Below are 23,300 nucleotides of genomic sequence, written 5' to 3'. Positions count from 1 at the left end.
TCGGTAATTTAGATAATTGTCTATTTTTATTTTGTAGAGTGTAGTAATAATTTTCAAAACAAAATAAGAACCATAACAAGTATAATAATAAACATAAAATAATAATGCTAAGGGCACAGTTCTTAATTTCTTTTCTTCTCTGTCCACACTCACTGTCTTAGTGATCCTACCATCTATACACCTATGATCACCAGTTTTAAATCTCCAGACCTGACCTCTCTTCAATCTCAACTTCTTTATCAAAAGTACCTTTATGACATATCCAACTGGATGTCTAATTGACAGTCCTAACTCTGCATGTCCAAAACTCAAATCTTGGTCTTCCCCCTCAAAATATGCTTTACCTAATGTTCCCTGTATGAGTGAAAGACAACTTCATTTTTTCAGTTGCTCAGGATGAAACACTGAGTCATCCTTGACATATCTCTGTTTCTCAAACACAACTAATTGATCAGTAAATCCTTCTTGTTGCCTGTACTATCAAAACATATCCAGAATCCAATCATAATTTCCACCACCAATTCTACTGACCAATGCTGAGTCACTATCATCTCTTGCTTGGATAATTGCAATAGCCTAACTGGGGACTCTTGCTTCCTGCTTTGACTGCCTAAAAGAATGATCCTTTTAAATATGAAGTCAGATCCCTGGCTTCCTATTTTCACTCAACATAAAAACCAGCTCTGGCTGGTTTGACTCATTGGATAGAGCGTTGGCCTGTGGACTCAAGGGTCCCAGGTTCGATTCCAGTCAAGGGCATGTACCTTGGTTGCGGGAACACCCCCAGTAGGGGGTTTGTGGGAGGCAGCTGATGGATGTTTCTCTCTCATCAATGTTTCTAACTCTCTCTCTCCCTCTCCCTTCCTTTCTGTAAAAAAAAATCAACAATATATATATATATATATATATATATATATATATATATATTTTTTTTTTTTTTTTTTAAACAACACCTTCATGATTACCTCTATGAACTGGTCCTCTACGTCCTTTCTGACTTCATATCCTCTACTCTTTCCCCCGTGATCACTCGGCTCTAGCCACACTGGGCATGCCTTTACCTTAGGGACTTTCTTCACTATTCTCTTCTACTTCCCTTCTAAATGTCATGAGTCACACTTGAATAAAGCCTATGGAAATCCTATTTAAAATCACAAACTCTTTTCTCCACAACCACCTGTCCCAACTCCCTGCCATAATGTTCTATTTTTCTAGTTTTCCTTGGCAATGATCACTTTCTAACATTATCTGCACTTCAGTTAGTTTTCATGTTTATTATCTCCTTCCCACCAGAAGATAAGCACCATGCATTCAGGGGTCTTGGTTTATTCACTTGTGTATCTCAAACCCCTTGATCTGTGCCTGGAACATTTATCTCCTGAATAAATAAATAAATAAAAAGATAGACCACTCTCTATGTCTTATTTGTTGATAACAAAAACGGAGTAACCTTAACCATGAAATTAGACCCGTTTTAGTTTTATAAAGGGCTTTTTAATTTGCTTTATTTCCCATTGGATGTAAATGTAAATATTTTTTGAAAATATAACTGAAGCATGTTATATCTATTACTAATGGAAAAACATTAATAAACAAGCTTTAACATCTCATACACCCACACACAACACATGTCTACAGATTTCCAATTGTGCCTATGGATTCCAGCCCCCACACACTTCTCTTATTTGTCCTTACTTGGGGCAGTCTAGGCAAATAGATTGGCTCTATTCTTGGCTGGCTCTAACTTTGAGATACAGTTAATTTCTCCTCTAATTTTCACTCTTGTAATTCCAACCTGCAAAATCTTTATGTAGATTTTATATAACCTATACCTTGTGTTACGAATTTTTAACATTTTGCTAAATTTCCTTTCTCATGTATATGTTTTGTTTTTCCCTGAATTTTTGATAGTATATTGCTGATATCATGACATTTCACCTATAAATACTTCATCAAGTGCCACTTAAGAACAACAACATATTCCTATATCACAATGAAAGGATCATAGTCAAGAAATTTAACATGAATATGTTGTTATCCAATATAGTCCATATTCAAATTTCCCAGTAATGTTGTTTATAGCTTTGTTTTCTATACTTAAGATATAGCCATGGACCACGCATCATATTTTGTTGCCATATCTCAACAATAGTTCCTTCTTCCTCTCTCCTTCTCCTCCTCCTTCTGCTTCTCATCTTCCTCCTTTTTTGTCTGTCATATTTGAAAGTTTCCAGGCCAGTAATCTACTCTAGATCCAGGTTAAAGTTATTTAGCAAAACCTCTACCTAAAGTTAGACTTTTGATGCACGCTCTAATAGCTATAAAAGCGGCAGTATGCAAAGTGGTCACAAGTCCAGTCCAGGTAGCCAGAAATACCTGGGTTCGAATCCAGCTGTCACTCATGTACTGTGAGAAATATTTAATCATTTTCCTAACATCGGCTTCCCTAATTTGTAAAGTGGAGATGATCACACTACAGAAGGACTGTTAATATACAATAGATTATAAATAGGTTGGTATATGGGAAGCACTTAGACTAGTACCTGGCATGTGGCAGATGCTTTGTGTTAGCTCAATTTATAGTCTTAAAACAACCTTGACTAATTCCTATCTACTGTCTGAGATTGGGGATAGGAGAGGGGGGTGGGAAACACAGGACAGAAGCTTTATACCTTCCCTGAGTACAGAGTAACTATCAAAGGCCTGGCTTAGAATTTTTATTAAGTCCCATTGTTGCTTTTGGAAGTTCTGAGTGTTTTTACCTCAGCACCTTTTGACAAGTGGCATTTACTAGAGCACATGTGTCAAACACAAGGCCCGCGGGCCAAATCCAGCCCGCCAGGCCTTGCAATGTGGCCCGCACCGCGCTGTCATCACTGCACTCCACTGTCAGTTTATGACATTGTCAGTTTATGACTGTTCAGTAAACCATTCGGCCCGCGATTTAGGCTGGATTTTAGATTTTGGACCCTTCTCTGATTGAGTTCGACACCCCTATACTAGAGATTCAAAAGGAAGAGTAAGAAAGGCATCTTCCTACACTTCACAAGGGAGGTTCAGAGAAGAGCTGCCTTCGCCTGACAGCCTCTAGAGGGCAGCAGAGGCACGAGGGCTCTGGGCTCCTTTGGGAGTGTGAGTGATCCCCGCCTTCCCCCAGGCAATCCTGTCCACAAACCATAAACTGGGCACGAGGTTAATTTTGCTCAGAATAAATAGGTGTGTGATTGTTTACTTGGGGACATGAAGCAAATAACCACAAGTAATATCAAGATATATTATTTTTTGGTAAGAAAGTCCTTCTTAAATGTAACTGTTTTTGAAAAACTAAATATATCACAGTAACTGCACACCTTCTCCACACCATGGTAACATGAGGCTCGCCAGATCTGGTTCCAGCAGTTTAATTCTTAGCGAGCAGCTGGGTGCTGAGATGACTTTGTGATATAACTGATAAAACTGTTGCCATTGCAGCCCCCCTGGGAGGGAACACCGTCTCCTCCAACAGAAGGGAGCACCTCTGCTCGCAGTTGCCCAGCAGGTACGTGGACTTTTCTACGTGGCCTCAGCTTGAAGGCCTTTTGGTAAATGTTTTTAACCCTCAGAAGTCAAGTTTTCTCCTATCACTTAGCTATTCCACGATACTGAAACAGAGCCCTCAAAAAAAAAAAAAGTTGCAAGGCATTCAGAAATAGATTAAACTATGAGTGCATCATTTCTAGTAATGCAATGAGCACCTTCTCTACATTCGGGCTGGGAGGCACTGAGTAGTGGGTAGGAGCATGGAATCGGAAAGCAAGATAACCCGCACTTGAACCCCAGCTCCACAACCACCCAGCTGTATGATGGTGAACAAGTTATGTCATCTCTCTGGGCCTCAAGTGTCCTCTTCTGTGAAATGGAGATAATACAAGTACCTACCTTGGAGGCTGTTTGGAGAATGTAAGGAGTTAGCATATGTTAAAGGTTTAGAACAGTCCCTTACATTTAATAAGCACCGCAGAAGGGTTACCTTTTATTATCCAGAATCGCAGAATCTTCCTCCAGCACTCCAGCCTTTCCATCCATCTCCCCGTCTCGGCAGTCCTGATGGCACAGCAGAGACTAGGATTCAACGCAACTACAGAGCATCATCCTCACCAGTATCTAAAAACAAAAAGAGCATTTTCCCCTTTAGCCACAACTTACAGAAGATGGCTGAGCAGCTAGCTCCCCCATCCTCAAGTCTTCCCCTGTGAGTGCTCTCACGCTGTCCTGGCGCCTTCTCTACCTTAGCATCACCTTTGGACCAGCAACGTTCTAGCTGATTCCTTGCCTCGGGTGGGGCTACCAGTTTTTGTCCTCCTGTCACCTGCTCCAGCACAGCCGTTCTGAACACAGACCACGTCACTGGTCACCCACCACTACGCACAAACATTTCCTCTCTTTACTCAGTGGAAAGGGATAGCCAAGAAGTGTGTGCACTCCCCGTGTTCAGATGGGGAAATAAAGAGAATTCACTTAGAAAAAATAGTGAATCCCTTTAAAGTTTACAAAAAAGAGTTTTTAAGCTGTTTCCGAAAACAGACAATTTTACACCAAATCCAAGCCAAGAAAATCATGTTAGTGACCTGGTGAGGAAAATAAACTCTGTTTGGAAAAACAGGGAGATTAAGACGACGATAAGTGTGTAGAAAACCAGGTCAGCATTTTAAACTGACATCATCTCGTAAAAATGGGGTCTGTGTGAATACATCTTGTTAAGAAAGACTCGTGGATGTTGGTGGGGCTGCAAATTTGTGCAGCGACTATCAAAAAACAGTATGGAGGTTCCTCAAAAAGCTAAAAGTAGATATACCATACAGCCCAATAATCCATCTTCTGTGTATTTATCCAAAGAAAACAGGAATACTAATTTGAAAAGATACATGCATCCCTATGTTCATTGCAGCATTATTTACAATAGCCAAAATATAGAAACAACCTAGGTATTCACCAAGAGATGAATGGATAAAGAAGATGTGATATATAAATATAAATGTAAGTGTACGTATAAATATAAATATATAAGTATATTATGCAGCAATAAAAATGAAATCTTGCCATTTGCAACAACAACAACAAAAAGAAAGACTCGTGGAATTCTTTTTTACATAGTTCTATGAGAACTGGGCAATTTCTGTCGGTTAGATGGTTTGGGAGCGGTGCATTCTACAAAGCACACCAACTGTCCAACGTTTCAGTCTGTTCTGTGAGCTTACCTTAGAGACTTGGGTAGCTGAAGCTTAGTTTAACAAAGAATTAACAGATTGGTCCTCAGACTACTCTTGGCATTTTTAAAAAACAAATCAAATTGAAATGGTTTGTGTTACACGTATGAGCCCTGATATCTTGGGCAAGACTCAGTGGCCTCAACTGTCACGTGGAGGTAACTGTACCTAATGCAGCAGAAAACATAGATGTTTCTGTCCCACCTTCTTCAGTAAGCACCTGCTACTCCTCTTTCATAGAGTCCCCCGCCCACACCCCAATATACTTTGCTACCCCAGTTGGTTGTTAATCAATGACTATACACTCCTGAATGGAAGTCAAGCTCCCTTTCCTAACCCATGGCCTAGAGTTGCTCTGTGGGACAGATTGAAGGATTTGGCCTGAGCTGCTCCCTCACTTGGCTCAACTCCCTATCCCTGGCCTGCTTCCCCGACTCCATACTGGTCTCTCCTAGAGCCATCTCGGGGATAAAACCCTGTATAATGAACTTCATTTCAGTATCTGCTTCTGGGGAACCAATGCATTCACATTTAACACTCCCTCCACCCCACCCCCACCCCAGAGTTTTGAAAAGACGGACAAAGATAATGTATCTAAAGCGCCCAGCACAATGTCTGGCATGGAGGAAGCGCCACAGGAGTGTTAGCTATTGTTCTTAGCCGAGGTTGAACCTGCAGAGCCAGGGAGAACCAAGGGAAATATAATACGGGGACTTCCACACAAACATAAAGCCACAAACACACAAACTCTTGAGACACGTGGAGGGAACTGAATAATCCACATAATTGCTTCCATTCGCATCACTGGTGGCACCCTTGGCCTTAATTGCAAGGGAATAAATGCTTCCGGCTGAGTTGTGATACAAAGAGGCTGCTACTGTGTGCTCCCGAGAGACCCACCACAGGCATTCAATTCAGCTAATAAGTATGAAGAGACTTACATGTTCTCTCTCCCATCTGCTTTATATATATATATATATATATATATATATATATATATATATATGGAAACTCTTTGGTTCATCCTTTCACCAGATTTCATGGAGTAGTTCCAAGGTTGCTTGCTTAAAGGTAAGCAGCAGGAGTCTTAAGAACTTAATTTTAAGAAATTCAAACAGCAAAAAAATGCACTTTGTTCTTTGAGATTCTTAAACCTATATTTCATATCCTTTCACAATAACTTGTCTTTTATGGATAAAATATACACAAATCACCGAGGGGAAAAAAGGCACCTGACATGACCTGGGGTGACCAGGTTCTCCTGTTTTTAAATGGTATACACAGGGCATATTATTAAGATTTCTATATGGTAGCATTTCTATCACAGCTCAGAGAAAGAATTTACCATTTCTTTATTATTCAGTTCAAATATAAGGGCAAAGAAACTTACTCACAGGATTTTTTTTTCCCCAGGTTTTCATTTATCAGCTTCTGGGGGTAAAAAAAAAAAAAATGATATAGGCAAAATCCCTACATGATAAAACCCAAACCAAAGTAACAGTGGCTGCTGGGACCCTCTCGGTGAATTATTATGCTCCTAGGTCCTAAAAAAAAAAAAAATTATTCTTCTCCAGTTCTCTCATCTGACCCCACTACAGACAGCTTTTGTCCACTTCACAGCACTGGTGCCATTAATGATCTCCTCCAGGACAAATGGGATGTTCTTTCTCCTACCCTCGTTCGCTTTAATCTATGCGTTGCCTTTGTCCGACTCAACCTCTCTTCCTCCTCCTCCATAAGCCTCTCTTCTCCTAATTTTGTCTGATCCTTTAGGATTTCTTTTTCAATTGTATCATGTATTTAAAAAATAAAAACGAAAACCACAATTAGAGTTGAGGGGGGAGAAAGCACCCAAATCTGAACACTATTATTTTATTGATTTCTTCCTTCTCACTCAATTTTTTTTTCCTTGCTGGTTTTTACATATTATAAATGGGACTCAGGATCCTTATTTTTATATGAAATATCTTATTTTTAATTATTCCACATGTTGCTATAAAATCTTCATAACCTATTGATACATCCTTAATTCCTTTTAATAATCTCATCTCTTTCTTTTTTATTCTCTCCTCCTCAGTCTATTCTATTTCCCCGGGAAAATTCACTCCTTTCCCCCCAACAAATCCACTGTAGAGCTGGAAACTTTATCTCATATTCTCCTCCTATGTTCAAGTGCCCTGTTGTTCTGATGATATGAATACTATTTTTTAAATATATTTTTATTGATTTTTTACAAAGAGGAAGAGAAAGGAATAGAGAGTTAGAAACATCAATGAGAGAGAATCATTGATCAGCTGCCTCTTGCACAACCCCTACTGGGGATGTGCCCACAACCAAGGTACATGCCCTTGACTGGAATCGAACCTGGGACCTTTCAATCCCCAGGCCGACACTCTATCCACTGAATGAATACTATTTTTTAAAAAAAAAACAAAAACAAAAAAAAACAACAAAGCAAAATAAAATCCCAGTGTCCCAACAAAATATTTATACCAAAATACTACTTCCTCTGGAAGTTAATCTGGTAATTTAGATCAAAGATGTATTCTTCTGAAACGTCTAACACATATCTTTCCTCTAAATAATTCCCAAGATTTTTTTTTCAGAGTTCCTATAAAAGTAACAGGTAAATACAGGCACTTAATTAGTAGTTTTCAACAAGACTGATACTAGATTATCATCTTCTAAATTCTGCTCCAAGTAAGACAAGTGAAATACAAAGATGCTCGTTTGAAATATGAGTGATATCCTATTTCAAAAAGGGAAAGGTTTCCATGATCAACAACCAAAATAGAATACAAGTTGGGAAACCTTAAATTTAAAAATTTCAGAGATTTCTTTCATCTTTATTGTAAGAATTTCCAGAGCCTTGAATATATTAATCCCAGCACCTAGCACAGTTGGTAGATGCTCGGTAAATACTTGCTAAATACACAAATAAGCCTTGTGAAGCTCCAGGAAATAGTATTATATGTAACATTTCCCCTAAGAAAAGCAATTTCTTTATTAGAGTTACTTAAACAGCTATTTAAAAGATGCTTATTAGAACATTGTATAGACCAGTGTTTCCCAACCTTCTCTCATGATGAGAATCACCTGGTGGAGTTGTTAAAACACAGATTCCTGAATCCCAACTAAGAAGTGCTAAACTAGAATTTTTGGGAACATATAGGTAAAATTGTATACTTAACTAGTGCTCTAACACAGATGTTATATACAGAGCACTAAGTTAGGTATGCAATTTTACCTATATGTTCTCAAAAATTCTAGTTTAGCACTTCTTAGTTGGGATTCAGGAATCTGTGTTTTAACAACTCCACCAGGTGATTCTCATCATGAGAGAAGGTTGGGAAACACTGGTATAGACCAACTAAAAACTTCAAATGGTCCTGAACTTCGGGTTGGCTAAATGACTTATGGTGCAATAGAAGACCATGGAGCCATGAAAAATGATGATATAGATCAATGTTTAATGATACTAAAAGATGTCAATGACATGTGGGAAAAAGTAGATTATAGAACAGCATGAAATTTTGTATGCTATCTATCTAAATAGATGTGTAGATGTGTCACATAAAGTATATACAGGGTGGGGCAAAGGTAGATTTACAGTTGTGAGTATGTGAAACACGGAGTTTATTCTTGTATTATTATTTATTCATTATTGTATTATTTTACATATGATCAGCCATAAACCTACTTTTACCCTGCCCTATAAATTTGAAAAATGAAGAAGTTTGGGATAATTATCTTTGAATGGTGCAATTATATGTGATTTTCACTTTGTACTTTATTTTTATTGTTTATATTATGTCTTTATGTAAAAGACAGTGGGATCCATATAGGCCTGACAGTTTTTATTTTGCCTAAAACATTAAAAAAAAAAAAAATTACCATCTACAGCCTCCAACATTTAAAAAGAAACAGTATTCTAACTTTGAAAAGGTCCTAATTTCAGATTTTTAAAAAAAATTTCCTTTAAGATTAGTCAGCTTAGCTTTCTATACATAAGCAGTATATTGTTCGTGTTTGTCTCATTTTGCTGTCAACTGGTGAGACTGTAGCAGGCACCAGAGTCGCTGAAATCTAGTAGTAAAGAGCTCAATGTAAGAGAGCACCCCAAGACAAACAGCCATTATGTATATTTAGTCAACTATTCAGAAAGTGGTGAGAAAACAGTCCAAAGGATTTCAAAGTGAACTAGGTCTAGCACTATATAGGGTGGGCAGAGGCAAGTTTTTTGGTTGAAGTCAGTTTAAATAATAAAACAGTAAAACTAAAATGACCTTAATGATATTTTTCCCCATTTCCCAAACCTCAATCATTAATGTATTGTCCTCACATGTTTTATCACATTTGCATAACCACCCCCTCTATTACTTATCGAACATCTTTCTGTTAGGTCTCTCTGCTAGGCAATACTGTCTATGAATCAGAGCTTTGGCAGGCTACTCATGTAATCATTATCCATATAATCATCCAGCCATCCAAAAACACCTAGCATATTTGTCATCTGGTCTAACATTCATTTCCTGGAACCCGGTGTAACAAGTAACGTGTTCAATTACCTAATGTGCTCAGGGTCTTCCTAGAAGAGGAAGACAAAGCAACTGATGGATTCGAGAAACAATCGTAATGCAAAGGAGATTCTGTTCATGGCCTGACTATCTGCTTAATTAACTCTACGTATATAACTTCAAAGATGCTGAAGTCACCTGTCCTTTCTATTGCAATTTCCCTTAAAATATGTTTTTACTGATTTTAGAGAGAGAAATGTTGATCAGTGCCTCGACTGCAAACCAGCAACCTTTCGGTGCATGGAAGGACACTCAACCCAGTCACACTGACCATGGCCTTTTTTTTTTTTTTTTACAATTCTCATAAGACTCAACATTCTCTGCCATGTGTTATCCATTCATCCAACAAATATTTATTGAACATTACCTTGCTTCAGGCATTGCCTGGAGCAGAACAGCCTAGTAACCTTGCCTTCAGGAGGAATCTTACACTCTAGTACATTTTTATACAATAGCTTTCTATAAGTTGTTTACTGCACACTTGTGTTTCGCATCCTGTACAACAGCAACTTTGCAGATTGCCCTCTGCAAAGTTGCTGTTGTACGGCAACTCTGGGACCCCTAGGGGGATGTTGGAGAGCCAGTTTCAGCCAATCCCCGCAGGCCAGGCCAAGGGACCCCAACTGCCAGAAAGACCCTGCTTGTTCTACAGATACCCTTTGAGTCTCGGCCCAGGTGCAGCTGGGAAGGGACCACAGGAGGTTGGCTCCAGGGCATGTCCAGCCCATCTCTTGTCTCACTCAGTCCTGCCCCACCAGCTACCTTGTAATTAATTTCCTTTCAATGTGCATGAATCTATGCACCAAGTCACTAGTTTATTTATAAACATACTTATAAATATACTAGAGGCCCAGTGCATGGATTTATACTTGGCCTGGCCTGTGGGGATCAGGCCAAAACCTGTTCTCTGATATCCCCCCAGGGGTCCCGGATTGCAAGAGGGTGGTTCTCGGGTGACGCACCCTGAAATTAGGCTCCCTCCTCTCTGGTTTCCAGGGCTCACCTGAAAACCGCAGCTGACAAGTTAAGGCAGCTCAGCAGCTCCTGCACTGAGCATCAGCCCCCTGGTGGTCATTGCGTGCATAGCTACCAGTCGAACAATTGGACGTCGCTTAGGCTTTTATATATATAAATTTCTTTATTTTAAAATATATTTTTAATGGATCTTAGAGGAAAACATCTATGTGAGAAACACTGATTGGCTGCCTCCTGCACACCCTCTACTGGGGATTAAGCCTGAAACCTGGACATGTGCCCTGACCCAGAATGGAATCAGTGACCTTTTGGTAGTTGGAATGCTCAACCAACTGAGCCATACTGGTCAGGGCCATCTCTTCTTTTTATGGAACTCTTCTGCTTTCACATAAAATCAGAGAGGATTCTAGAGGGAGCATAAAAGACCAAAAATCTGGCTCCAGGCAAGTTGCTCAAAGCCATCAGCCTTTGGTAAGAAAATCAAATTCTATGTCCATCCCCTCCTTCCAGCTGTTAGATAAGCCGGCCTCCCCCAGATAAGAAATTTAGCCTGTTCTCAACAACTTAGAAATATCACAAGTTCTAAACTTTGTTACAGTTATTACCTCCTTTTGTTTTGTTTTATTTTTTAAATGGGGGGAAAGGTAGTAAGACTTTTCAAAGATTTAAAAAAAAAAACTTATGAATCTAGATGAGAACCAAGAATGTCAGTAATGGGGCCTTGTTTTTTTGATGCCCTTTTATTCCATCTTTAGTATCTAGTTAGAACTATTATATTTCCTGAATGCTGAGGACAAACCCAATTTAAGCTCTGTTTCTTAATCTCTTTTTCCCTCTACATACAAGAGGATATGGCTGGTAGTTTAAGAAATGATAAAACTGACTCCCAAATAGCTATGTATGTACTTTTCTTGGGCTTCAGTATTCCTCCCACTGATATAAATAGCTTCTCCTTCCATGGTAACTCTGCCTCTATGTGAAAACGCTGCAGTGCGGCTGAGAGGCTGGGTTAGGTCTGTAAAGTATGTGTTAGGGATGCTCTTGCTGCTCTTCAGCTTGAAGCAGAGGTTTCTTTATGGCCAAGTGAACACCTTTGCTCGCTACTGAGACAGTAGAGCAGCACAGGACACTCGTCAGCATTGCAAGCCAATACCTATGGGTCCATGATCAGGAAAATAACAATAATATATTTCCCCTCTCCTCCCCACTGCAAAAGAACAAGAAAGTCTAGGAACGCCCTGGCCGGATTGGCTCAGTGGATAGAACGTAAGCCTGTGGACTGAAGGGCCCAAGGTTCGATTCTGGTCAAGAGCACATGCCTGGGTTGCCAGCTCAATCTCCTTCCTCTCTGTAATCAATAAAAATATACTTTAAAAAAAGAAAGTAAATCTATGAGCTAGGTCAAACATACCCTTGATATTAAAGTATCACCACACATCAAAACTTTATCACCTCTTTCAGAACTTCAGTCACTCAGAAAATGTTTCAGAATCTAATGCATAAATATCATTTATTTTTGAGTCAATGCCACTTAGTGGGCGGTAAGGGCAAGGGTATAAAAGTAAACAGAGAACCCAATGAGTGACCGGCCGTTCACTATCTCAAAATATTACTGCTATCGCAGTAATCCTAAAGTGAGGCCATAAGGGTGGAGGGGCCTAGGAAGGGAAATAAAGAGTTAAATTGGAAACACAGAGGTGGAAGAAATAAGAAGACCTTGTTTGAGGAATACTCACAGGGTGAAAGGTGGGAGGAAATGAACTGGAGGGACTGGACGGAGGTGATGTCAGCCGTCACCGTACTTTCTCATGGCTCATAATCCCCCTTCCTCTTCCTCTTCATGCGCTCTGATCCCCAGGTCCTGTTAATGAGAAGATCTCAAATCCATATCCATCCTCTCCATCACCACTGTCACTGCCCTTGTTCACGCCAGGCACATCCCTCCTCTGGACTACCTACTGCATTAGACTCATTTCTCTCCCCCTCCTGTAATTTACCCTCCATTCAGCCCTGAAAAGTGACCTTTCCAAAGCAACAATTGGGTCACATCTGCCAAATTCCTTCTCTGGCTCCACTGTGCCCTAACCCTATGCACACGGCTCTACAGGACCCTTCATCGTGGGGCCACTCCTGCTGCCCCAGCCTCACTGGAGAGCCCCCACCCATGGTTATCGCTCAGGCCAAATAGGAAGGCCACGAGGTGCAGGGGCCCAGGGCATGGATGCAGAGCTACACAGCCTGCTTCGAGTCCACCCCCCACTGTTCACCTAGTATGTTCACAAGTGTCCCAACTATGGTGATCCAGTGTCTTCATCTATAAAATGCTGTTAGGAGGATAAAGTGAGAACGTAATGTAAAAGTGCACCTGGTACCTAGTAAGAGCTAGGGAAGTGATCATTAAGTAAAAGAAAAATTCTCTGGATTGTCAGGTTCTCTCCTATCCCAGTGACTTTACATCTTCGGGTTCTGAAACCCGTTTTGGGGTAAGGGTAGGGGGCACAGACTCTTTTTCATGGTCAATCCTTAATTTTCCTTCTGGAAGGAGCTAAAAATATCAGGTCTTCTGTGAAGCCCTTCTACCACACTTTGTTCGTTCCCCTATTAAAACTTTGATCGTTATCATTTGTATTGGTTTCCTGTGGCTGCTGTGACAGATTACCACAGATGAGGTGGCTTAAACAACAGAAATGTATTCACTCATGACGCTGGAAGCCGGAAGTCTGAAATCAGTATCCCTGGGCTGGAATCAAGGAGTTGCAGGGCCACACTGACCCCAGAGGCTCTTCGGGGAAACATCTGTTCCTTGTCTCTGGTGGTCCTTGCATTGCTGGGTTGGTAGCAACGCTGCTCTAACCTCGCCTCTGCGGTAACATTGTTGCCTCCTTATCTGACTGTCCAATCTCTTATAAAGACTCATTTGCTTGCATTGAGGGCCAACCTGATAATCCAGGACACTTATGGCACCTCAAGGTCTTTAACTGAACACATCTAAGGTAACCATATCAGCAAACTCATTAGTCAACAGTACAATGACTGAAATTTCTTTTGAGAGCCACATTTTTAAAACTTAAACTTCTTCTAGTGCTACTTCTTCAAAATAGACTCATCTAGGCCATGGTATTTTGTGGAAGAGCCACACTCAAGGGACCAAAGAGTCGCATGTGGCTTGAGAGCCGCAGTTTGCTGACCATGGATATAAGATAATGTTTACGGGTTCCAATATCCTCAGATGCCATCATTCAGCCACTGCATAGCTCTTTGCATGTACATTGGTCTCTTCACCTTTGTCTGAGAAGGGTCTATCTCGGTGTAGATGCATAATCAATACTGGAATACACAGAGGTGTGCCAGTATATAGTACCAGTCCATTGCCCACGTTCATCCGTATTCCCTCTTAGCTAAGGCTTGATTTCCCTAGGCCAGAGCTATTTCCTTCACTTGCCAAGTTGTGATTGGAAGGAAATTTCCCTCATTACTTAGATCAATTTCTAGGTTAGAGATAGTAAGCAAAGGGGGTCTTCCTCTTTGTCTCGCTTCTGGTGAGCTACAGCAAGGCGAAGTAATGGAGAACTCACTCCATTCCTTCCAAACCGTGGGCAGAGCAAGTGGAAGAAGAGATGGAGGGGCCCCGGCAGCTGGAAGGTGACTTTCACGGAATGTGAGAATTCCGAGTGAGAGTGACAAGTATGGATTGCATTAAGAGTGCTGTCATCGGTTTGCCCAGGCTGGTCTGTTGCCATTCCTTGGCCATTCATTGTAAACAGTTTTCTTTGTACTTTTAAGTGCCTCAATTCATGGCTGTTGCTTGACTATTTTTCCATCTCGAGTCACTCTGTGTTCAGCACAGGCGTGTTTCTGAAAGGAGATGGCTCCTCTTCCTGTGTCCTTAAATCAGTCACCTTCACCGCAAGAACAAGTCTGCCTCAGCCGCCACCTGCCTGGGAAGACAACTCAACAGCTATGCTAATGTTTTTCTCACTGAGGGAAGAAAAAAAAATTGCATACAACTAAAATGCAAACAATAGATTACTTTGCACAATTGATCCTTGAAACGGTAAACTGTTTACTGTTCATAACTGTGTGTTTACTTCCACATCATCTTTTCTTCTTTCTTCTTCTTAAAGCTCCCAGAAATCAGAGTTAAAAACCATACAGCCTCAAAATTTATCCAAGGGCTGCCTATGTGGACATGTAACTCAAAAACTTGTAGGGTTTGAGAAATTTCTTTCATTAACATATATAATACATATATATTGAGATATATATATATATATTGTGTGTATATATATACACACACACACACACACACACACACACACACACACACACATATATATATATATATATATATATATATATATATATATATAATCTCAAAGGCTGATATGCAAAGGGTCCCCCTAGGGAGTCTGCCTGGGAGATCAGGAGTTCGATCACTTGCTATGATGTGCACTGACCACCAGTGGGCGGTGCAGAACAAAGGCAGGCCCAGGAAGCCGATAGCCAGAGAAGGAAAGCCCTGGCTGGCAGCTGGAAGGCCCGGATTGGCCCTGATCATTGGCCAGGCCTAGGAACCCTACCTGTGCACGAATTTCGTGCACTGGGCCTCTAGTCTATAACAAAACACAATTGCCAAAATCAACTTAGTGTGTGGCATAAAGTTTATCTAACGTAGTAGACTGGCACCTGTCAGAGGCTTTTCTGACTCCATTAGCCTGTCCAGCTAATGCTACTTACCCCCTAAAATAACCTGGAACAACACTCTCCATCTAGCTCTGCTCCAATCATGTCTTTCAGACCCATGGAACTTTGCACATGCACGTCCCTCCACCTCTTCTCTTGATTAAATTCTATCCATCCTTTGGATTTAGTGCAGGCATCACTGTCTCCAAAAAAAGCTTCCCTAGACTAGGTTCGATTTCCCTAAGACCTTGAGACCAACTGACTGCCCATAGTTGTGTGATTATGTGATCCAAGTCTGCTTCCTCCACCAGAATTCTGTACAGAGCTCTGCGAGGGCAGGGAATGAGTCAGCTTTCGTTACCATTCTATCAGCAGCCCATATCTCTGTTGCTTGGAACACAGTAAGCATGTAATGAATATTTAAATGTTAAACGCACATGTGGTGGGCTTCCATGCTAGCTCTGCCTGTCCCTGGGTTACACAGGCAACTCATTAGCTTCACAGGCCCTTACTTTCCTTGTTAGCAAGAAAATGCCGCTTTTGGTCCCCACCTTCTAGGATATTGATGGTTCCTGCCTTCAGCCTGTAAGACCGATCAGGCTACGGCTAGGAAGAAAGTCGACACCAGCTGTTATCTGCTTGCCATGTATCTCCCCCACGTGGAAGAGACACCCGATGCCCAAGAAGAAGTTGGGATGATCCTCAAACACCTTTGCTTCTTTCCCCAATGCCTCCTTCGGGCTTTCTTCACCTCTCATTGAAAATACTGCAGATGCTCTCTGAACCGGCGGTCCCCTGGTCAGTCCTGTCCCCTTCCAATCTACCTGCGAGACTGCCAGTAGAACTGAGTCTAGAACACTGATTGTAGCACCCCCTCTGCAGGAACACTTCCAGGGGCTCCCACCCCATGTCTGGGACAAAACTTCTCCCGTTGCTGCTGCCTCATCAGCTGTCCTCTCCTTGAGCGCTCACTCACACTACGCTCAGAACCACTCAGGGGGCCCCACTACACTCACTGTTCTTTGAGTTCCCTGTCTTTGCACGTGGTTCTCTCTGCCCGGAAAACTGTTCTCGGCTCCTGTACTGGCAAAGCCCCATCCATCCTTTAGGCTCAGCTCAAACGTCCCTTGAGCGTGGCACCTTCCTCACTCTTCCCGCTGAATGTGTCCCTCACGGCCTGAATTTTCACAGAACACATTGTCCAGGCCACCGTAACATCAACATGAAGTGAGCTGTGTTTGTTTGCTCCGGGAGAGTCAGGGGAGTTAGGAGTGCGGGCCTCTGTTTCAGACTGAGGTTGAAATTCTGCAACTGACATGTGTGGTCTTGGACATGATTCTGACTCTCAGTTGCCCAATTTTGGAAATGGGAGCTATAAACACTTAACTCACTGTTGTAACCACGGATCAAATGAAATATCGTGATTGATGCACTTAGTTTGATGCCTGGCCCATAATTCTCCAGAGCGAACAGTAATCGTTATTGGATTGTGAATGTGCTGAATGCAAAGAGCTACACTCTGTCCATCTTTCCATCTGGCCCATGGCGGGTGCTCTCAGTGAACAGTTCTTAAGATGCACGAGTGAAATGGCATTCCTGATGTATTTTTCTTTGCGGGGAAGCTAGAGGCTTAGTCATTTTAGGAATTTAATAAGTGTCAAAAAGTCTACTGACCTCATGGCATATTCCAAACCACATTTTGCTAAAGTAATCCTTGACCTTCCGGGGGTAACATAGTTTGAGAACAAACCTGAGTGTTAAGCATAGGTCTTTTCCGCTAAACTCTTCACCCTTTTCGCCTTTACTGTATGCACGTCAGCTTCGGCCTTTACATAATAATCCTATGTGCACAGATTGTATCCTTCTTTCTCATCGTAACACACCAACAGCACGTATGTGCACGGAACTAAAGCTACTTAGCACTGTTGTACATGTTTTGGGTGTTGACCTGACTTTTCTAAGATGATTGTGAAAACCACTGCAAACTCCAGCTCAGGGGTCTGGCCACAGCCTGGCATTGCCCCCAACAACAGCCTTCAACTCCTCTGCTTATTCAACGTCTCAGCCTCCTCCATGAGCCTGGGCACCCCCCCTTTCCTTTAGGGCCCTGCAGCTAAACCCCCTCTAGGGGGGTAGGCAGAGGGGGAAACTAAGTCCACACCCTACCCTCAGAGCTACCCTACAAGAAGAAAAGCCTCACAGGGTTAGAGACCTTTAACCCTTAGCACATCCAACTTTCCTAATTGCAATGTCTCTGCCCTGTTCCCCGGTGGACACAAGCACGCCAGGCTGAGAGACACCTCTGCCCCCTTGCAATTACCCAGGGCGGGTCCTCCTAGGGCCCGGCTGACTGTCCAGGGGGGAGGCCTCGGGACGGGTCCCCGCAGGCAGGCAGGCGACCGTCCCGCCCCGGGGCCGGGAACCGCGACCCGCGCTCCGTGGAGACGCGGCGGAGGCGCAGGCGTCTGTCTCCCGCCTCCTTCCCGGCGGAGCCGCCGGGGCTGCAGCCTTTGTCGCGGCCGCACCGGAAGCGGCCCGGGAGGCGGCGGGGGCGGCCGAGGGTCCCACGCTCGGGGCGGGGCCACGGCAACGGCCCCCACCCCACCCCCACCCCTCACCCCCTCCGGGGCCGGGCGGGGCCGTCTTCCCTTCCGGGGAGACCGCGTCCGCCGGGGCGGCTCCCCACCCCGCCCCCCGCGGCTCGGCTCGGGGTGACGCTTCTCCAATAACAGCGCGCGGGGAGCACAGCTCGGGCTCGGCCGGCGCCCGCCGCCCTCCCGCCGCCGCCGCCGCCGCCGCCGCCACCATGCGGGCTGAGGGGGGCGACGGCCTGGAGCGCTTCGGCAGCCCGGGCAAGGGCCGGGGGCTGCGCGCCCTGCGGCCCTTCCAGGTGGGGGACCTGCTCTTCTCCTGCCCGGCCTACGCCTGCGTGCTCACAGCCAACGAGCGGGGCAACCACTGCGAGCACTGCTTCGCCAGGTAGGCGGCGGGCGGCGGGCGGCGGCGGGAGCGGGGTGGGGGCGCCGGGCCAGGGCTCGGACCGCGGCGGGAGGAAGTGCGCGCGGCGCGCGGGGTCCTAGCGCCGGCCGCTCAGGTGGAGGGGGGGGGCGCGGGTTGTCTAGGGGAGGTCCAGTGGCGGGAGGGCTGGTGGTTTGATCCCCGCTGGGCCAGCCACGTGATGGAGGGAACAGGAGCCAAGTTCCCGCCGCCACAGGCCCTGTCCCGCACGTTTGCAGAGTTTGCCCACGTGGGCACAGTGTGCCAAGCTGGGAGAAGCTGGGTGCTGCCCGCAGACGTGGGCTGGGCGCGGAGCCAGCCTTGTTCCACGCAAGGCCATGCGCTGCCCGCCCCGGACATTGCCAGGGGGCGGGGTGGGGAGACCCCAGGTTCAGGCAGCCATAGTCTGCCACCTTTAACTTGCGCTTCCTGAGGTGTGTTCTGTTACCCGCAGCCCGGCCCTGCCACAGATTTGCTGTTTCCTCCAAGGGACTTAGTGACACTGAATATTCATGGAAAGTGCATGCCTTCCCTCTTCTTCCTTCCTCTGGCGCTCCGCACTTGGTGTTTGGAGAGAAGCCCCAGGGACACTGACCACGCACCTGGGGTTCTAAGGGCCTGCACTGATGGGGCGCATCAGACCTGGCTCAGAACTGGGGAGACACAGTCACTGGGGGGTTAGGCAAAAAATGTGTGGTTGAAAATGGCACTTATCCTATGCATATTGATAGATGAAATAGAGAAGGCTGGAGACCGGGATGGCAGGACACACACAGGCTTTATTGAAGAGAAGAGTACCTCTGCCGGCTGCTTCCAGAAAGAGGGGCGGGAGAGAGAAGAGAGCAAGGGCCGGGGTACAAGCACCTTTAAGGATAGGGAGCGGGGCTTAGGGCACTGAGCACACTCTGATTGGTGATTAGGGACCTAGGGACTTAGGAAAGGGGGGGGGCGGGGGCTTAGGGTATTTGGCAGGTGCTGATTGGTGGTTCAGAGCTCAGGACTGTCTGGCCGCAGGTGGGGTTTACCTCTGTCCATCCACTGGAGGAAGGGAGAATCTATCCCTTATATGTCTATGTTTGTATGTATGCGTATATACCCACATACACCGACACGTAATTATAGCCTCAAGCTTTATGATAGCTTCAGACCTGAAAAGCACTTTAGAAGTCACCCATGCAACACCCTCTCGCACCATTTAACACACAGAGGAAGTGTGACTGTGTATAAAGAGTCACACCCGTAGTTAAGGGAATGAAATCTGTGGTCTCTTCAGTTTTGCCCATGTCCCACCCAATTAGGTGCTCAGTAAAATGAGCATGGCTGGAAGCATGGCGTTGGAGTGAAGTCTGTCCCTGGCCTCCCACTGCTCTCTGAGAAATGGACTCTGCTGTACTATCTTCGAACCTCCGTTTCTTCATCTTTGAGATGGGGAAACTTAGGCTAGGTGGAGCGCACCTGAGTTCCTGCAGCTTCCTTTAGAATACAGGTCTCAAGTCCAGCCTACACCGAAGGACTCCATCTCCGAGACCGGTGCGCCTTATTCCGCAGTAAGGCGCCTGAAAAGAAGGGACGGAAGCTAAATGCCGTAGTAATCTTGGCCAGACGACTCTCCCTGACAGAGCTGTCTTCCGCTTGGGGGAACCTGGAAAGGAACTAGATACAGAATCATCGCGGTGGGCAGCGTCAGGGCTGTATGTGATGTGGCGCTTTGAATTGGCGAGCCAAGAGCTAAAGGGTCATGGCACCACTTTGCAACGTGCGAGTGAAGTGAGCATTGGGTTTTCCCAAAGTTAAAAAGGGCTGCTGCGACTGGTCCCCTTGATCTTCTGAGCCTCACTGTGGCTCAGAGCCTGAAGCGGTGTGGGTGGCAGGAGTGGCGGGAGCAAAGCAGGATCACCCACCCCGGAAGGGGCCTCCCTCCCCTCGTCAGGGATCCTAGCGGTCCGTGGTGGGAGAGAAGACTCGCCTCGTGATGCCAGACACATAGTAGGTACTCACTCAGCTGGTAGTTCCCCGTCCTCACCTCAAATGAATTAGGGATCAGATATCTCTGGGTTGAGATGGGAGAAGCAGGGCTGAGAGATGCTTTTCATTTCTTTTTTTTTTTTCTTTTTTAAAAAAAATATATTTTATTGATTTTTAACAGAGAAGAAGGGAGAGAGATAGAGAGCTAGAAACGTCGATGAGAGAGAAACATCGGCCAGCTGCCTCTTGCACACCCCCTACCGGGGATGTGCCCGCAACCAATGTACATGCCCTTGTCCAGAATCGAACCTGGGACCTTTCAGTCTGCAGACCGACGCTCTACCACTGAGCCAAACCGGCTTGGGTGAGATGCTTTTCTTTAGCTGTGAGTGTCCTTAACTTTATCTGTTCCACACACACATACACACACACACACACCCAGCCTTAGAACACTGATGCACAGTCAGGGTCAGCTTTGCCTATGTGACAAAGTTTGCCCCCACCCCCACTCTCCTCCCCGTTTTCTGAATGACACTTGTCAGGTTTGCTAATTGCTGCCCTAGGCCGGGAACCAGAGCCGTCACATGCACATGCAGCAGGGCGGTTCTCCCGCACCTCCCCCACCTCTCTCTGTTGGCTTGTGTGACCTGTCAACACCCACGGTTCACTTCCTCCCGTTTGAAGTCACGGTTAACATAACACACAAGAAATCAGGACACGGTGGCGCTAGAATGGCATTAGACATATCTTCCGACTCCACTCTGTGAGTTCTGTTCCCTCTGATTAGTTCGGAGTGAGTTAGATCATTCTCATAGATTTAGCACTATTTCCTCTGGCCGCTGTCTGTGCGTGACCCGGGACAGATCAGCCGGTCCAGCTGTCCTGGAGAAACGCCTGGATGTCTGTCTCCATGGTGCCTCCGGGGAGCAGGGACAGGACTCTCAAATATTGAAGCAAACAGGGCAAAACCCACTCCTTACCCCCCACTCTCCCCCCACCCCTTACCTTAGAAAACTACTCCTTATCTTTTCTTATGCTGGAAGTTTGATAAAAACAATAGTGCTTAGATAAATGGGCCACTAGAGATTTTCCCTGTCATAGTCGTTGTATGAAGGTTTCACTTATTTTGGAGGAAAATAGGTGATTGCTTCAGGAATAATTATGTTCTCTAAGTTGGAAAAACAAAACTAAACACAAAAACCACGGGACGTTTCTTAGGTCACCTTGGATTGGGATTGCCACTGTCAGGACAGTTCAGACCAAGGATCCTTTCTGCCGGAGAGGTTTTCCTGTGAGACATATTGTCTCAGTTCGGGCAGGTGACACTTGGGAAGATGTGGATCTTGCCTCAGCTGCTGGAAGGCAGCTTCTAAAAATATAAATGTCTTCTAATTGGGAGCTGTCCTTACCAGACCTCTTAGATACATTTTATGAACACACCCACTCACATTCAAACATAGGTTTTTGGCATTGGCCAACGTTTTGTGGCAGTTTTCTGGGCTTTTTTTTTTTTTTTTTTCATTATATTTCAAACTTGGTATGTGACACATTTCAGCACTTGACATTGTCTCCGAAAGGGAAAAGTGGGAAAATTCGCTGTAATCTCAGTGAGTGTTCCATCTGATTATTCACTTCCTATGCAGGTCCTCAGGTGGGCAAACGTCCCCTCCGATGATCTTTTATTCTCTTGGCTCCTGGGTCATTTAAGGGCGAGAATATTGTCTCTTTATTCATTTGTTTAGATTATGGGGGGAAAGTAGGAAGGCCCACTGAACTTCCTTGGAATAGAGGTGTTGGAACCCCTCTTTTCAAGGAATTTGTATTATGTCTGGCCCACTCAGGGGTGCTTGAAATCCCAGTTTCAAGGAATTTGTATTATGTCTGGCCCACTCAGGGGTGCTTTTAAGACGTAAAAGGTTTGCATGAGCAAAGCATTCAGGTGGAGACACCTTATTTCAGCAGTTATAAAGATGTACAGTCCCCTGATGTGTTCAGTAGCAGTGTCCATCCCCTTTCCCCCCTGTTTGACCAAACTGTCAGGGCTGTCTTAGCTGCTCTGCCCACAGGTGTTGTCGGCAGGGCTGCTGTGATGGTACTTATTCCCAGAACATTTCCCGAGAATTGGAGTCTCAAAGGGGAGAAATAGCTTCACATCGTCTCACATTACCTTGTTTTCTGAGTGAAAAATTGGACACTGGCCCTAATAGAGGATTCCACCTTCTTTTCACATGGTTTTTGTTTTGTTTTTGTTGTGTGTTTTTTTCCCCAATGGGTAGTAAGGTTCAAAAATACAGACAACAGATTTCTTCTAAGAAGGTACATTAAAGAACACAAAATTCAGCCACCTGCATGTCAGATGAGATAGTGTGTTGTCACTTTCCACATTGCCATATTTCAGGTTTTTCTTTTATTTAGAGGCTGCAAAGGAGGGACTTTGGTTTGAATTCTGGCTTCATCCCTTCCTGCTGGTTTGTCTTTAGGCGAATCGCTTAACCTCTCTGAATTCCCAGGCTCCTTTGTCTGTAAAATGTAAACATTGATACCCACCCACCACACTAGCCCCGAGATGGTGGAAATCGGGGGCTCAGCACAGCCCTACCACAGAGTAAGTGGTCCGCCTGGCCCGGTGTCTGGCTGGTACTTGTTCGATGAGCTCTGCTGGCAAATGTTTAGTGTGATCAAATGTTGTGATTTCAGGAAGGGGTGTGTGGGTTTTGTTTTGTTTGTTTTTAATGGTGTTGGGGTTGGAGTGAGGGATACTGAGAAGGAAATACTGGAAATGGTTGACCAATGGAGTCATCATTCAGATGGCCCATTACCCAGAGCTAAAAGAAGCAGCTCTCAAACTCAGGCCCCC

The 23,300-nt window shown here is 44.5% G+C and overlaps 1 protein-coding gene and 1 long non-coding RNA gene across 2 annotated transcripts in view; one reads left to right on the top strand and one right to left on the bottom strand.

Annotated features, from left to right (window-relative positions):
• The window catches only part of LOC311612551, a 36,420-nt gene extending 18,436 nt beyond the window's left edge, over window positions 1–17,984 (bottom strand). The window contains exons 1-4 of the long non-coding RNA XR_014793306.1: window positions 17,802–17,984; window positions 12,535–12,659; window positions 6,641–6,677; window positions 4,010–4,143 (exon numbers count right to left, since the gene is read on the bottom strand). This is a non-coding gene — a long non-coding RNA (uncharacterized lncRNA). The remainder of the gene's footprint in view (window positions 1–4,009; window positions 4,144–6,640; window positions 6,678–12,534; window positions 12,660–17,801) is intronic.
• Window positions 17,985–18,147: 163 nt separating this feature from the next.
• The window catches only part of SMYD2 (SET and MYND domain containing 2), a 45,266-nt gene continuing 40,113 nt past the window's right edge, over window positions 18,148–23,300 (top strand). Inside the window, exon 1 of the mRNA XM_084865557.1 lies at window positions 18,148–18,460. Within this exon, the coding sequence (XP_084721683.1) occupies window positions 18,288–18,460 (173 nt within the window). The 5' untranslated portion in view covers window positions 18,148–18,287. The remainder of the gene's footprint in view (window positions 18,461–23,300) is intronic.

Source organism: Pipistrellus hanaki (assembly GCF_964339955.1).
Source record: "Pipistrellus hanaki genome assembly, chromosome: 18".
NCBI classification, from domain to species: domain Eukaryota; kingdom Metazoa; phylum Chordata; class Mammalia; order Chiroptera; family Vespertilionidae; genus Pipistrellus; species Pipistrellus hanaki.
The sequence above is the reverse complement of the archived record's forward strand: the minus strand, read 5'-3'. Positions and strand labels throughout refer to the sequence as shown.